The sequence below is a fragment of the Notolabrus celidotus genome, chromosome 18 (genome assembly GCF_009762535.1).
Source record: "Notolabrus celidotus isolate fNotCel1 chromosome 18, fNotCel1.pri, whole genome shotgun sequence".
Lineage (NCBI taxonomy): Eukaryota > Metazoa > Chordata > Actinopteri > Labriformes > Labridae > Notolabrus > Notolabrus celidotus.
The window spans coordinates 22566456-22580794 of record NC_048289.1 but is presented as its reverse complement, the minus strand read 5'-3'; the positions used below and the strand labels follow the sequence as shown (position 1 = coordinate 22580794).

Below are 14339 nucleotides of genomic sequence, written 5' to 3'. Positions count from 1 at the left end.
ATCGCCTCCCTTTCTCTCTTCACGTTGACATTTTAACCACTTAGCATAAAGAGTTCTTTCCCATGCCTTTCTTTATGGTCGCAAATTTATGTGATGTTACAAAATACACAACTACTAGTCATAATAATCTCAAATAAAGTTCTATTGATTCTGTTAGTTCAACGTTGATGCACAAAAGAATTGTCCCAAAAATTGGCTCCTCTGTCTTCTGATAAGCATCTAGTTTTTTCTAAGTGTCTAGGTATTTCAGAGGATGAGTTACCACTTTGTCACAGGAGTACTGATCAATACGTAGGTCAATGCAGTCAATGGATGAATAACATCATTGTAATAGCAGGGTTAAAACGTTTGTTGCATTTTGATGTAGATGACTTAGATGGAAATTAGGGGTGGGAATTGATAAGACTTTATCAATGTCAATGCCATTGTCGATTCTGCTTATCAATCCAATTCCTTATCAATTCTCCTAACGATTCCTGAGTATTTTTTTTAGGTGAAAAAAGGAGTTCTACACAGTCTTCTGCACCAAAAGGAACCATTTTATTTTTTCCAAAATTATGTCTGCACAAGACTGAACATGAACATATTCAACTTGAACTACAGGTGGACCTTATTCTTGGCCATGTGAGTCCAGATGTGGCCCCTCAAGCCTGGATGAAAAGACTTTGAATTTGGAGAGGAAAAACACTTTTCCTCCAGGGGCCATCGCGGAGGTATTTTACCCACTCTCTGTGCCTCATTTTCGGCTTCATGAGTCCGGATGTGGCCCATGGAGCTTGGAGGAAAATACTTTGAATTTGGAGAGGAAAAACGCTTTTCCTCCGGGGGTCATCGCAGAGGTATTTTACCCACTCTTGGTGCCTTATTTTCGGCCGCGTGAGTTCGGACTTGGTCCCTCGAGCCTGAAGGACCACGTCCGGACTCCGAAAGGGGAGAGGTAGGCTGGTGTTCGCTTCCCCGACGCGAACATGTTCACATGGGCTGGGAAATGAATCGTTAAGAAGAATCGATAACATTTTAGGTGTACAATTCAGATGGAACTGATTAATTGGAAACGGTTCTAAGTCTGATCCGGTTTTCGATTCCCACCCCTAATGGAAATACATGCCAAGAGGTTATAAAGTAACTTTGAGTGAGGTGGCATAAAAGACGTGTCAGTATTAAATGGAAAAGATATCATCTCTGACTGACCACAGAGGCTTCTGTTCCCCTATTTGCCATCCAGAGCCAGTGCAAAAAAAAAAAAAAGCTGCAGCTCCTTTGACTTGGCAGCAACCGGCAGTGTGATGCCAGTGTCAGGGCTGAAATGTGCTCGCTTCCTCCAGCCTACAAACACAGAGATCTGAGGTGTAACAATGACAGCTTATGCAGCTTTTCATCCAGGCTAAGAGTTAGAGTAGAGGTGAGCAGATTGCTAATGAAGGCAACAGCGGCTCCAAATGATAGTGAGGAGCAAAACTCCCACTTCCTGCAGAGGAGTCAGAGTGTTGGCGAAGTTCATGTCGCACGATGGATGAGAGATAATGAGGCTTATTCAAAGTTATCAGATGAATCACTTACCATTTAAAGCAGATTCTAAACTTTCATATTTTCTATTTTTTACATCTTTTCAATACAAATGTTACACCTGGTGATAACTGGAGAGGGAGGATGAAAAGCAGATGGAATTTTGGACCCAAGGTTTTCTTTTACTATTTGTGATCTTTAGATGAAGATAACGCCACAGTTCATAATGTGGGACTGTTTTTTAATGGGGGTCATACCCCTGACAGCAGTTACAGTCAGCATATTACAGATGATTATATGCAGACTGACATATCAGCAGACTGAAGTACATGTCATAGGCTTCCCTTATTGTCTATGTTGGTTTGCATTTAAATTCCAATTTAAAGCTCCACTAAGGAATTTTCAGCTGGTTATGAAACAGACTGAAATTAATATTGATGTCTTTTTTAATACTAGGACAAGAGCAACAGCATGACGCTTGACTTTTTCTATATAGCAATATTTAATGCTTGAAACAGATGCTGCGGGTCGGTGTCAGGCAAAGTGATAAAGTGATTACAGACATATTTTTACATTTTCAACATTGTAAACTTATGTAGGATGACATTCTCGGTGAAAGAAAAAACACAACTTACTCATTAAATGACAAAATTGGTAAGGAAATAACAGGTACGACTTTGTCCACATGGGGGCACCAAAGTTGACAAAAATCAAAGTTCCTCTCAGGAGCTTTAAACAGACATCAATGTGGATCAAAGACTAGATGATAAATGGATGACGTCATTCATTGCTGGCAGTTGCCGTATTGCAAATGCTGACTCATCCTTACTTCGGTCAATCTAGTATGATGCAAAGTCGTGGAGTTGAGGCGGGGCATTAGACTCTTTGCTGACAGCTACAATGTGCCGGCCTGTCAACCAAGTCAGCCATGCCCTTATTTGGCAAAACTTGTAAGTTTAATATCTTCAAAAATAATGAGTTATAAAATAATTCACCCCCCGTACAGTGTGTGCAGTCAGAGATATTGGCTATTCGGGGCAAAAAACGCTTTTAAGCCAGGCTGTAAACATGTTAATTTTTGCTGTAAAGATCATGTTTTTTTGAATGGGTGTGTATGTGGTTTCCTGTGTTTCTACAGCCGGCCTCAAGTGGATGCTCGATGAACTGCAGTTTTTAACACTTTCACATTGGCTTCATATTCTAAGACCAGAGGTTGCCGCTTGATGTGAACTCCTGAAACTGGACCACCCTCGATCCAAAGACAGAAGTTCCAGGGTTATCAAAGTGTAATGAGCACTCTTTGATTAAACAGCGTTCGTGTCATGTTATGTTCGGGGATGAAGGACAGAAATGAGCTGCAACATTTTCACAGGGTTTCCAATGAAGCCCCAGAAATGTACGTGATCCTTCTTTAACGCTAGGTAGAGAAAAATGTACTTTCACAGAATACAAATTCAGGGTCACGACGAAAGGACTGGCAAAGAAGTTAACTACTGCACAAATATGAAGTATTTTGATTCCTTTGTTCTCTCGTATTCACCTCAGTTCTGCTCCTCTGAAGTTATTTCACAGCAATGGTTACTGGGTACACCACAGAAAAAGAATGTGATGAAAAGTAAACTACTGCAAAAATTTGAAGAGATAGATTTCAATTCTTTCATCTCCAATCTTTCAATAGCAGTTGCTCCTGGTTTTTGGAATTTTGGCCTCACATTACTTTTTCTACAGCTATGATTATAGCTACTTTGCACTTTGAGTGTGCGTGAATTGCAAAAATCTTAAGTGTTTTATTTACATTCTTTTTGCAGCAGTGTTTATCTGTCGTAGTCTTTTTGCTTGAGCCTCTGATCTGAATACTTCCTCTGGGAGCTCCAGTGTATTATGTCCAGCTGACAGATAGTTTTCCGCACAGTGAGCCACCCTGCTGCCTTTTGATAATGACTTTGATAAAACCATGTGGAGGGAAATCAAATTGGATGTTATCGCGCTTCAGGGGGCACTATTTAAAGGCCAACTGACAGCGAACAATCACAGCCGCTAAAGAACACTGCACTCTGTGGACAAAACAACAATAACACGCCCGGGCATCGGCTTATAGTCGCACTGAAACACACTATGTGACAGATATGAACACAAACACAGAAAGTAGGAGGCTCTGACTTAGTCTGGGATGGGGTTCTGTTTGGCATTTACATCCAAGCTCTTTGTTTAGGTCAGGAGCTTAAAGTTAATCTTCCATTCTGCATACATACCCAGACCTGTTGGCAAACAAACACCCATACATCCAGCAGCAGCTGGTGATGCAGCTCAGCATGCAGAACTTTGTCATGAGCTATGTTTCACAACCGTCCCAGTGTCCCTTTGTGGAGCTGTGTCTTAATCTCATTATTGTAGAATTAGAAATAAGGGTTCCAATGAACCAAACTCCAGAGAGAGAGCAGACAACTGTCACTGCATTAACAAAGCAGCACAGAAGGAAAGTCATTGAAAGGTCAGGCTTTTCTTTTCAGCTCTCAATACAGAAGAGAGAAGAGAGGCTTAGGAAGCATTCAAAGGAGTGTTCTTATTGTCAAGCATGTCCGTCAGCTTCTCTCTTTAATTCTAACAGTGAGTTTACAATGAAACTTTCACATAATTATACCCAGTTACCTGTCTACTAAGTACACTTTACTTAAACCTCAGACACAGACTCAGTCACAGTGATGTCAACCATTGGTTTCGAAGGTGGTAAATTCGAGGTGCTATGAAGCCTAACAATGGTGGTCATCATATTGAAAATGCTGACTCCAACTAACTTTTGGTTAACCTAGAAACAAGAAAAAAGATGGAGTTGAGGCGGGCCTTGAGCCTCCAGGCTTACATCTACCAAGCTCCTGTCAGTTAAGACGGGAGCAAGGCCCTAAATTATGCCCAATTATGCAAAACTTGTCACCCAAATTTCTTAAAAACAGATGAATTATGAAAAAGACAAACCTCCCAAGAGTGTGTACAAAAAGATAAATGGGCGATATAGACTAAACAATTTTTTAAACCAGGCTTTAAACATATTTATTTCTCCTGTAAAACTGGGCCTTTTGAAACAGGTGTTAAGGGGTTCTCCTCTCCATTTGGAATCAGCCTTTAGTGGACATTTGAGTTTTTTGCACTTGTGCAATATGTCTGTGAAGGTTCTCAGTCATCCAGGTCAAGGTCGTTGGAGTCCCATGACTCATTCATGTGACTCCAACGACCCACAGCTGACCCATCACCCTAACGACTGTCAGAAACTAGGCTAACGACTGACAGGAGGTACTGAACGACTGTCAGGTGACAGGAGAACAACTGCCAGGAACTAGACTAACGACCCTACTTAGGACCCTTTTGTGACTATTTTCTAGCTCTTCCCCAGTCTGGTCAGAACTGAAGAAGCCCTTTGGAGGAGAGATGAAATGTCTTCAAGAATTTCTACAAGTCCAGTTGCCTTAGGGATCAAGCTTTGGATCACTTGTGCATTGGATTCATTTTTGATCACTGAAAGTTGTTGCTTGGCGTAAACTAATGCTGTCTATTACAACAGTCTTACACTACACTGCATTACGTTCAGGTAGGTGTGACATATAAACCATCATTGTTTGTTTGTGTTTTAACATTTTCAATATCTGCTGGATGGATGGAGAAGGTTCTCTAAGCATATCTGGTGTGACCTCAAATGTTAAAAAGTCAGCCTCTTTAGAATTAAAAATGATATAAGGGGAAGTTGTATGGTGAATGGGTGGTTATGCGAACTAGAATCCTGACAGGGACCCTGGCACCAAGCTAAGGGGTCCTGCCTTATCTTGTTAAAGCATCTTCCAAATGGATCATACAACTCACTTGACAATAACCACAGAGTACTTTAAAAAGCACATTCCTTCTGGAGAGTACATCAAATCAGATATCCAGAAGCCCACAGGCTCTGTGTATTCCCTTAGTGGGAGGTGAGTTGCACAGGGCCAAACATGATCACAACATTACTGACAGTCTTTCCACTCTCCATAAGTTGCTCTTCCTTCCTTCCTTCCTTCCTGCCTCCAGACCTGCCCTGCAGGTCCTGGATTAGTCATGGAGACGACTCCAAACGGCAGCCATCCAGTTTCTGAAAGCCTCCCCTAATGAGTCTGTGAGGGACCGGTGGCATGGGTTATCCAGTTAAAGAGCTGCCTCTCCTGCTCATCTGGGCTTTCATCTTTTTCATCTGCTTGCTGGGCTCTATGAGAACTCCCCATTTCTCTCCATCTACTAATTATCAGCGCCCATGGAAACTTCAAGTGTTATTTAGGGAAATTAGCATACTTTGAGAAGATCATTTGATGCATGCTAAAATAATGTATATGATGAGTTCAATCATGTGTTGTGAAGGCATTAAAGCAGGGGTGTCAAACTCATTTCAGTTCAGGGGCCACATACAGCCCAAGTTGATCTAAAGTGGGCCGGACCAGTAAAATCACAACGTAACAACCTATAAATAATGACAACTCTAAATTTTCCCTTTGTTTTAGTGCAAAAAAGTACAAGCACATTCTGAAAATGCTCCCATTTAATGAACTACCTTTCTACAAAAACTCTTGTATTTTCTGCTATGATGAGTCTCATAGTGGGCCGAATATTTTACTCTTTAAGCCCTGAAACCTGCTGCGAACACACCAAACACACAGGTTACCCATTCACCTGACACCGAATGTAATGTTTACTGCAAAAGAAAAGATAGATTATAATAATGAAGAAGGTAAAGTTGACTATTTAGTGGATCATCTTATAGTGCTCTATCTTTATGAATCTCAACCGGATTATGCAAACAGCAAGTAGCCTAATCTATTTCCTCACTTTAAGAAAAAAGTCCCAGGAAAAAAAGCGCCTTTCAGGTGCGCTCCGTCAACAATATAAATTAATGCGAGCCCTAGAGGACAAATCTGAAATCGCATTTACTTTTATTGAAAAATTGCAGTCTTAATGTCTTCTATGTAACCCTTTCATTTTGCAAAGTTTTTCCGCAGGCCGCATCTTTGACACCCCTGCATTTAAGGGTGTGATACAAATATGAATATAATAATGGGACGATGAAAAAACAGCTATTGGGTTTTTATATATTAATTCAACTTTTAGACCTGGTTTTAACCTTTAAAATGTGTGTGATTTAAGCAAAAATTATAGAACAAGACCTCATTTGTAGCGTTTCTGTTTTTTCTTTTCATCAAAAAGTAGAAATATAAAATAGTCAAACTTTAGAGTGCCAGATATGTAAGAAAAAAAAATGAAATGAAACCATATTATGGTATTTTAAAAACTGAAATGTTTGAAGATATTCTCTACATTTTGGATTTATTCTTAAAATACACACACAGACAGAAAAAAACTCTACTTCTTCCAATTTATTCATCCTAAGAACTGGAACTGGTGCTGAAATTTCTTTATTTTATCATCTCTCTGATTTAATTTAATCATCATTTTTGCTCTTATGCCAGGCCCTTATTATTTCCTTAGTTCAATAGCTAATAAACTAGGAGACAAAAACACTCAACACTTAATTTTTTAAATACCCACAATTACAGCTGATCAAACAACAGAAGTTTAACTCTTCTCTTCTTCTTCTCCTCTTTTAGTTGCTGTGACATACACGGGTGCTTACATGTTCCAGCTTACAGCAGAATTTGATAAGGGAATCAGCAATAAACATTGTTTAGACTGATGATATTGATGACAGCAATTCAGCACAACTCTAAGTGTAATGGGCTCTTGGAAAGTTTTGAATGGGAGCACATTTAGCTGGGTATTCAAAGCATTCAGCAGCTGTTGTCTGGTAAAGAATGTGATGCCGAGCTTTTCCTCCCGAGAAGAAAAAGGCAGTGACTTCAGTTCTTATCCAGATGTCGACTTGAGCTAATTTAAAAATCGTTCTCAAGAAAAATCAAGGTTCACCTAGAAGGCACTTGTACCACTTAAAAGCAGACATACAGTTAAATCAGGTTTTATGTTTGTTTTCATAAGAGTTTCAAGGTACTTTCACATAAAGAGGGGACTAAGTTGTTGAGTACTAACTTTAAGTTCTTAATTTTACAGCTAGCGTTAGAAGTCAAAACTTGTTTAATTTAACTGTAATTCTGCAACTAAAAGAACAAAAATAGCAACAAATACATGAATTGAAAAGTATGTGTCTATCTATGTCTTTGCTGGAAGGAAAAAATTGAAACTTTCAGCTTAACACAAACAATTTTCCCTATCATTTTAAAAGTAGTTCCAGTATATCAGTGTCAGTAGTAGTATTGGTATCAGCCTGTAATAATGCCTAAAAGGTGGTATTGGATATCTGCAAGTATCCCAGAGGGAGATAATAATAATGAAGCTCTCAGCTTACAACTATATTTTGCAAAATGATTTCCTGTCATTGTAGATCAAGTTGTTGCAATATCTGTACCAGTCCCTGTATCTGTATTGGTACTGGTATCAGTATCTGCCTCGAATATAGTTTAAAATGTGTCATTGAGCATCTGCTTTAAAGCCAAGGTGCAAATAACACAGCTCTCAGCTAACCACAACCTTATTTGATAAAAAGTTTCCATGCCATTGTAGATGAAGTTGTTCCATTAGCTATTCCCATATTGGTATTGGTATCCCTATCAGTATCAGTTTCCAGTATTGCCTAAAAGGTGGTATTTGGCATCTGTGAGTGTGCCAGGGGCAAATAATAAACACTACTGCTAAACACAACCTTAATATACAACATTTTACCTTGTCATTTTTGATGAAGTTGTAGCAGTGCTCATATCAGTATTGGTGTTTGTATCGGTATCAATATCAATATCGGTATCTGCCTCGATAATTCCTATAGGTGGTATTAGATATCTGCAAGTATGCTGGAGGGAATTTAATGAGGCTCTTAGCCTACCACAGCATTCGTTTGAAAAATGGTTCCTTGTCGCTTTAGAAGAGTAAGTGATTTACCAGTATTGGTATCTGTATTGGTATCTGCCCCCAATAAAGCCTAAAAGGCGGTATAGGATACCTGCAAGTATGTCAGAGGGAATTTAATGAGGCTCTTAGCTGACCACAAAATTATTTTGAGAAATGGTTTCTTGTCATCGTCGATGATAAAGTTGATACCTGTACCAGTATTGGTATCAGTATCCGTCTCCAATAATGCTTAAAATATGGTTCTGGGTATCGGCCAGTATGTCCGTCAATACACCTATTGAGCACTGTGACCAATTAGCCGTTATAAATAGAACAGCATTCAGTTAATTTTTAATTGTTAGTAGAGTGTGTAATGTTAGGCAATGCTAGCAAAATGTTATCAGGTGCATTTCTTACAAGTATCAGTAGGTCTCACAGTATCGGCTTATACTCAAATCTAGATATCAGAAAAAATACTGGAGAGACAAAAAACAGTGACACAGTAGATCTCCCATTTGAGAGAACAAATGCAAGCCAAACCCTTCTGCCAATTAGCTGTTACCATGAACCCATGGCCTGTTTGCATGGGATAAATAGCAGACAGTGGCTAGCCATCCTGATGCTGCTGTCCTCTGGGCAATTAGAGCCCATAAATCCATTTACAACCTGGAGGAAGTAAGAGGCGGTGGGTGGAGAGGAAGAAGTGGGTGGAAACGACTGCTGCTACAGTTGATGCCCATCTCATTAGCGGTGCTATCGTAATGTGTGGACATGAAAGGAAGCGTCTGCTGCTGCTGCTGCTGTGGGTGGCTATATGTGAGCTGAATGTGGCATGTGTGGAGTGCAGGGAAAAAAGTTGCTGTAGCGGAGGGACTGAGGGATGTTCAAGTGGGCCTGATGAGGGATTCAAAGTAAAAGCTCCTAAATGTGTCAACTGAGTGGTGACGTTGCACTTTTTTTTTGGACTTCCATAAGAAACATAACAGACTGCAGTTATCTTAAAGTGCCTTAAAACGTTTCATCTTCTTGTTCTTCAGCCTTACTTCCATTGATTTAATTTTCCTGTTTTCGCCCCACAAGATGACAAAATTAAAACAAGCTCTAGCAATGTAAATGCACTTATATAACAGGAAGAAATGCTGGCTCTGGATTGATGCTACAGCCTCTGAGAAGTGACAATCACTTGCCGCTGCGCAGGCAATCAAAGACTGCACAGCAAAAGAGCATGACGCATGTTCACAGCTTGCATGCTCTTAGATGTAAAACTTTTATAGCTCTCTCTCTCTCATGGGACGGATGAATGCATCACCTTGAGTTCTTACACTAAGGGCTAGGAAACAACCAATCAAACACACACTAATGGATGGCGAGACACAGGAGAGTTTTGTTAATTTGCGGCAGAGCTATCACCTGCAGTTTCCAAACAGACTCAAGTGTAAAGACTGGGAGATGACTAAGACTTTGACAGGCTTGTTTTTCATTGAGTTGAGCGATGATTTAACTCCAGCAAGAGGCTGAAAAGCGCCGACTGGAATGCGGAATGAATCTGGCGGCTGTCATAAACAAGAAGACAAAGGGTTCAATTGTGGAAGATTCTGCTGCAGCAAGGGAAATGACACACTGGCCTGGTCTGCAAGTCAAAACAAAACATTTCACGCATTTCACATTATTGGAGTATGAACTGCTGGGAGCTCATCACATCACTAAAGCTGCTCCATCAAATACAGAATCACAGTGAGAGCTTGTTAGTCCATTGCACGCACAGGGGAGCATAAGTTGTATTTGTGTGTGTTAAGAGTGTCTGAACTGCATGTTGCTGTTCCCTGACAGTGCAGTTAAGGCTCCAGCTGTGCAGATGTGATTAGCCCACCTGCAGGGCACATAGGAGCACTATCACCAAGCTCCGCCAATGTCTCAGCGTTGTGACCCAGGTGGCTGACAATGTTTCCAAGGGGGGGGGGGGTCAGATGAATATCAAGAGGGACCTGCCTTGTAGCAATCAAACGGACTGATGAAAGCAATACAGGCAAAATTGAGTAGCAATGCAATCTCCAGTCAAATCTCCTAGCAAGTGATGATGTTGGAATGGTTTCGGAAAGAGTGGGCAGGTTGTTAAACTGCTCACAGTCTACTAGGACCTGCCTTTATAAGCCAAGCACCTGCTGTAAATGGCCACTTTAAAGCTTGGCTCTAACAGAAATAGCTCCAGGTACTCTGTTGAAATGTGAAGAGTCATGTTTCACCAATTTTGGTGCTTCTATTTTCTGATTCATTAACTATTTCACACTACAAAGTCTGTATATCAATTTTGGGTGATACTGCTTGTGCCACAGTAGTCGTATAAATATCACAACATCTAATAAACTGCCTGAAGTGATGTCACCTGGGCCAAAGCCATTGGGGCTGCAGACTACAGGTTTGTACATAAAGAATGAAGGGTCATTTCATATATTTGACCTCTTTACCACAAGACCGATAATTATGATGCTTACAGGTCCACACATCACAGATTCTCTCCTCACTTCAGCTTGGTTCTCCTGTCACCCCCTACTGCAAGAATCTTGGCATCACCTTTGATAAAGACCTTAACTTCAACCAACATATCAAAACCACAGTTCAGTCTTGTTTCTATCAGCTACGCAAAATCTCTCAGATCAGACCCTTCCTTTCACACCATAACCTAGAACCTTGTCATCCATGCATTCATCACTTCCTGATTAGATTATTGTAACTCACTCTACACCTGACTAAGCAAGCACAACCTCTCAAAACTCCAGTTAGTCCAATACGCTGCTGCCAGACTCCTTACACACACCAAGAAAAGGGAACACATCACACCAATTTTAGCCTCCCTTCACTGGTTGCCTGTGGGTTTTAGAATTGATTTTAAGATTTTAACTCTCACTTTTAAAGCAATAAATGGACTGGCCCCTGGGTACCTAAGCGAGTGTCTATTAATGTATGTCCCCAACTGCTGCCTGAGATCCTCCGGCAGGTCCCTCTTGGAACTTCCAAGGGCGAAGTTAAAAACCAGAGGCGACCGGGCCTTTGCAGGCAGGGCCCCGTCACTCTATTGACCTGCTGGAGGAGATCAGGCAAGCCACATCCTTGTCCTCTTTTAAATCTTTTTTAAAAACACACTTTTTTAAATGTGCTTTCACTTCTTAACTCATCACTGACTTTTTAATTTCTGCATGGTTTTTATTATTGTTTTTTACTTAACTCATTTTAGCTCTCCTTTGTCTTTGTCATGTGCTTTTGTGTTTTATCTCACTATGTCTTGCACTCTGTAAAGCTCTTTGTAAACATGTTTTTAAAAGGTGCTATATAAATAAAATGTATTATTATTATTATTATTATTATTATTATTATTATTATTATTATTATTATTATCATTATTATTATTACCATCATCATCATTATTATTATTATCATTATTATTAACACATACACAGACGAGACTCTGATTTACTTAAAACAGTATGGTCCTTTAGATTCTTTACATCAATGATAAGGGTAAGTTTATAACTCAGATTCAAACAAATTTCTTTCAATTAAACAAAGAGAAGATCGGGATTGCTGTATTTTATAACAAGAGGAATATAATGAAAGTTAGTGTAATGCAAGGGCTACAGAGACCCAAGCCAAAAGTCTTTGTTTTTTGTCTCGTCTAAAAGGCAAGAAAGCACTCAGAAAACAGATCAACATCTAGATCAAATACTGCCAAACCACGCTGCACTAAATGCCACCTGTCATCCGTGCTTGCTTACATCCAGGTACAGTAGTATGGCATTATAGAACTATGGTGGTAGCTATTACCTGCAGCTACAGCCACAGCTGGTGGTGGATGGCTATACTACAGCTAAGTAGATGCCAAGGATGAACAAAAGGGAAGAATGTGTGAACTAAAATTGTAAAAATCTCGTATATTGTTGGATCATTCAAGATTTTTTTACAGCCGGTCATGAGAGGGAGAAGTTTGTGGACATACAAAAATCACAGTGCCCTCTTCCTGATCTCCAGGGACTTCAACCAGTTATTTTCTACATAGCTTATTCTGTCTTCTGTAAATACTTTCATTATCATTATTTTCATTGTATTTGTATTTATATCTTATTAATTACTTCTTCTATTAATATTATTTGATATTCTTTATTATTGTGTATAGGAGCAACTTTAATGACTGAATATCCCCCTGGAATAAATAAAGTACTTCTAAAGCATGGCTCTTTGACCACAGTTCACACCACATCTTGCACTTTCAATAATGCATGGCTGCCAAGGGGGAAGGGGTTCATTTTGGATTTAAGCTGCTGAAAATTGAACTTAGGGTTTTTATTTGACAGCTGTTGCTGTTCTATTGCATAATTGAGCACTGCAGCACATTCCAGTACATGTTTCTTCTAAAAAGAAACAAATGGGAACGTAACAAATTCACAGGAAAAGCCTTAAAAAAAACGTTTCTACCCCTGACTTTATCTGACAAGAGCAACTAAACAGTAGCTCTTGTCTAAACCCTTTCACTGCAAAGAACATTTTTTCTCTTTTTCGTATTATTTTTTTAACAAAAATGGAATCAGGCAAGGTTCACATTAATAAAACAGAAGACCGCAGCAGCACAACAAGCAACAAAGTAAAGAGATGCTGAGACTAAGTTTGGAGATTAGCAGGAAGCATACACCCAGGCATCCATAATTCATGTGATTGTTTGCGGCTGCGCTGACTGCTCATCTGATTGCTACACTGCTGAGGCCTTGTGTCGATATTTGCATGGAGAGAAAAACATTAGAAAACACCCTTACCCACTTCTGACTGCTGTTCCTTAGCAACAACAGGGTAGGGGTGTAAAGCAGAATGCTTAATGTGAGTGTGTGTTTGTGTATGAGCTTGAGTGTCCAGTAATGTCGTACTTACTTATTTTGCATCATGTTCATTATGACCCAGTCAGAGGGGTAGACGTTCTTCCCGATGAGATCTTTAAACATGATAAATGTTTCCATTAGGAAATCCTGTAAGAGAGAGAAAGTTTTAAAAATGAAGACTGTTATTTTTCCACCTCAAAGATAAGAGCAGAGCTGCATGAACAGTTTGGAGTTTGTGGCTTTCAGCCAGAAACAGCATTTAGATAGGTTTTTTAAGTCAAGGTGACTCATATATTTTCTTTTTGCAGGTGGCACTTGAACCAATAACTCAGAGTGATTCTAACGCTGATATGTAGAAATTTAATGCAATTGCCTTCCCTCTCAAAAAGAAACTATTCCTGATGTTTAGATAAAAAAACAGACATGACAATAGATAACAAAGTTCAGTTATACTATGAAGAGATTCTCATTCCCATGTCCTTAACAAGAAATTCTCCCTCCTCAACAAGAAATGAATACTGGATGTATCATCAGCACCCTAGTTTAGATAACACATGGGAATAAACCACTTTCCATGTTGGCTGCACTAAAACCCCCTGACTCACTTTCCTAAGGAAGATAACCAGATGATCTGCTTTGGTGTGCTCTGGTTGTAAAAATAAGAGATTATAGTAAACATGTTCCAAAAAAGTTTGAACCTTGCGTACATGTGCTTTAAACACATTTAAAATAAAATGTTTCAGTGCTTACTTAGGAATTCATTGATTAATTTTTCTTTCTTTTTTTTACATGTTTGAAATAAAGACATCAAATCAAAAATCTAAATGTTGATAAAAACAAAAACAGATTTTGGTGGTTTGCAAATAATTTAAATATTATTCAAAAAACTGTAAAGTCAATAGAGCAAATGATGAAACCAGAAAAAAGTAGTTTAATAAAAAAAACATATGCTCATTTTATATTTGAAGCCAGCCATAAGATTGAAAAACGTAAGGACAGGAAAAACAAAACACTGAAGAAGTTGTGTAATATTAAAAAATAACAACTGGAGGATCATCTCTCAAC

The 14339-nt window shown here is 39.3% G+C and overlaps 1 protein-coding gene across 1 annotated transcript in view; it reads right to left on the bottom strand.

Annotated features, from left to right (window-relative positions):
* dock1 (dedicator of cytokinesis 1) overlaps positions 1-14339 on the bottom strand; it is a 303695-nt gene that overhangs the window by 87712 nt on the left and 201644 nt on the right. Inside the window, exon 29 of the mRNA XM_034707590.1 lies at positions 13327-13421. Within this exon, the coding sequence (XP_034563481.1) occupies positions 13327-13421 (95 nt within the window). The remainder of the gene's footprint in view (positions 1-13326; positions 13422-14339) is intronic.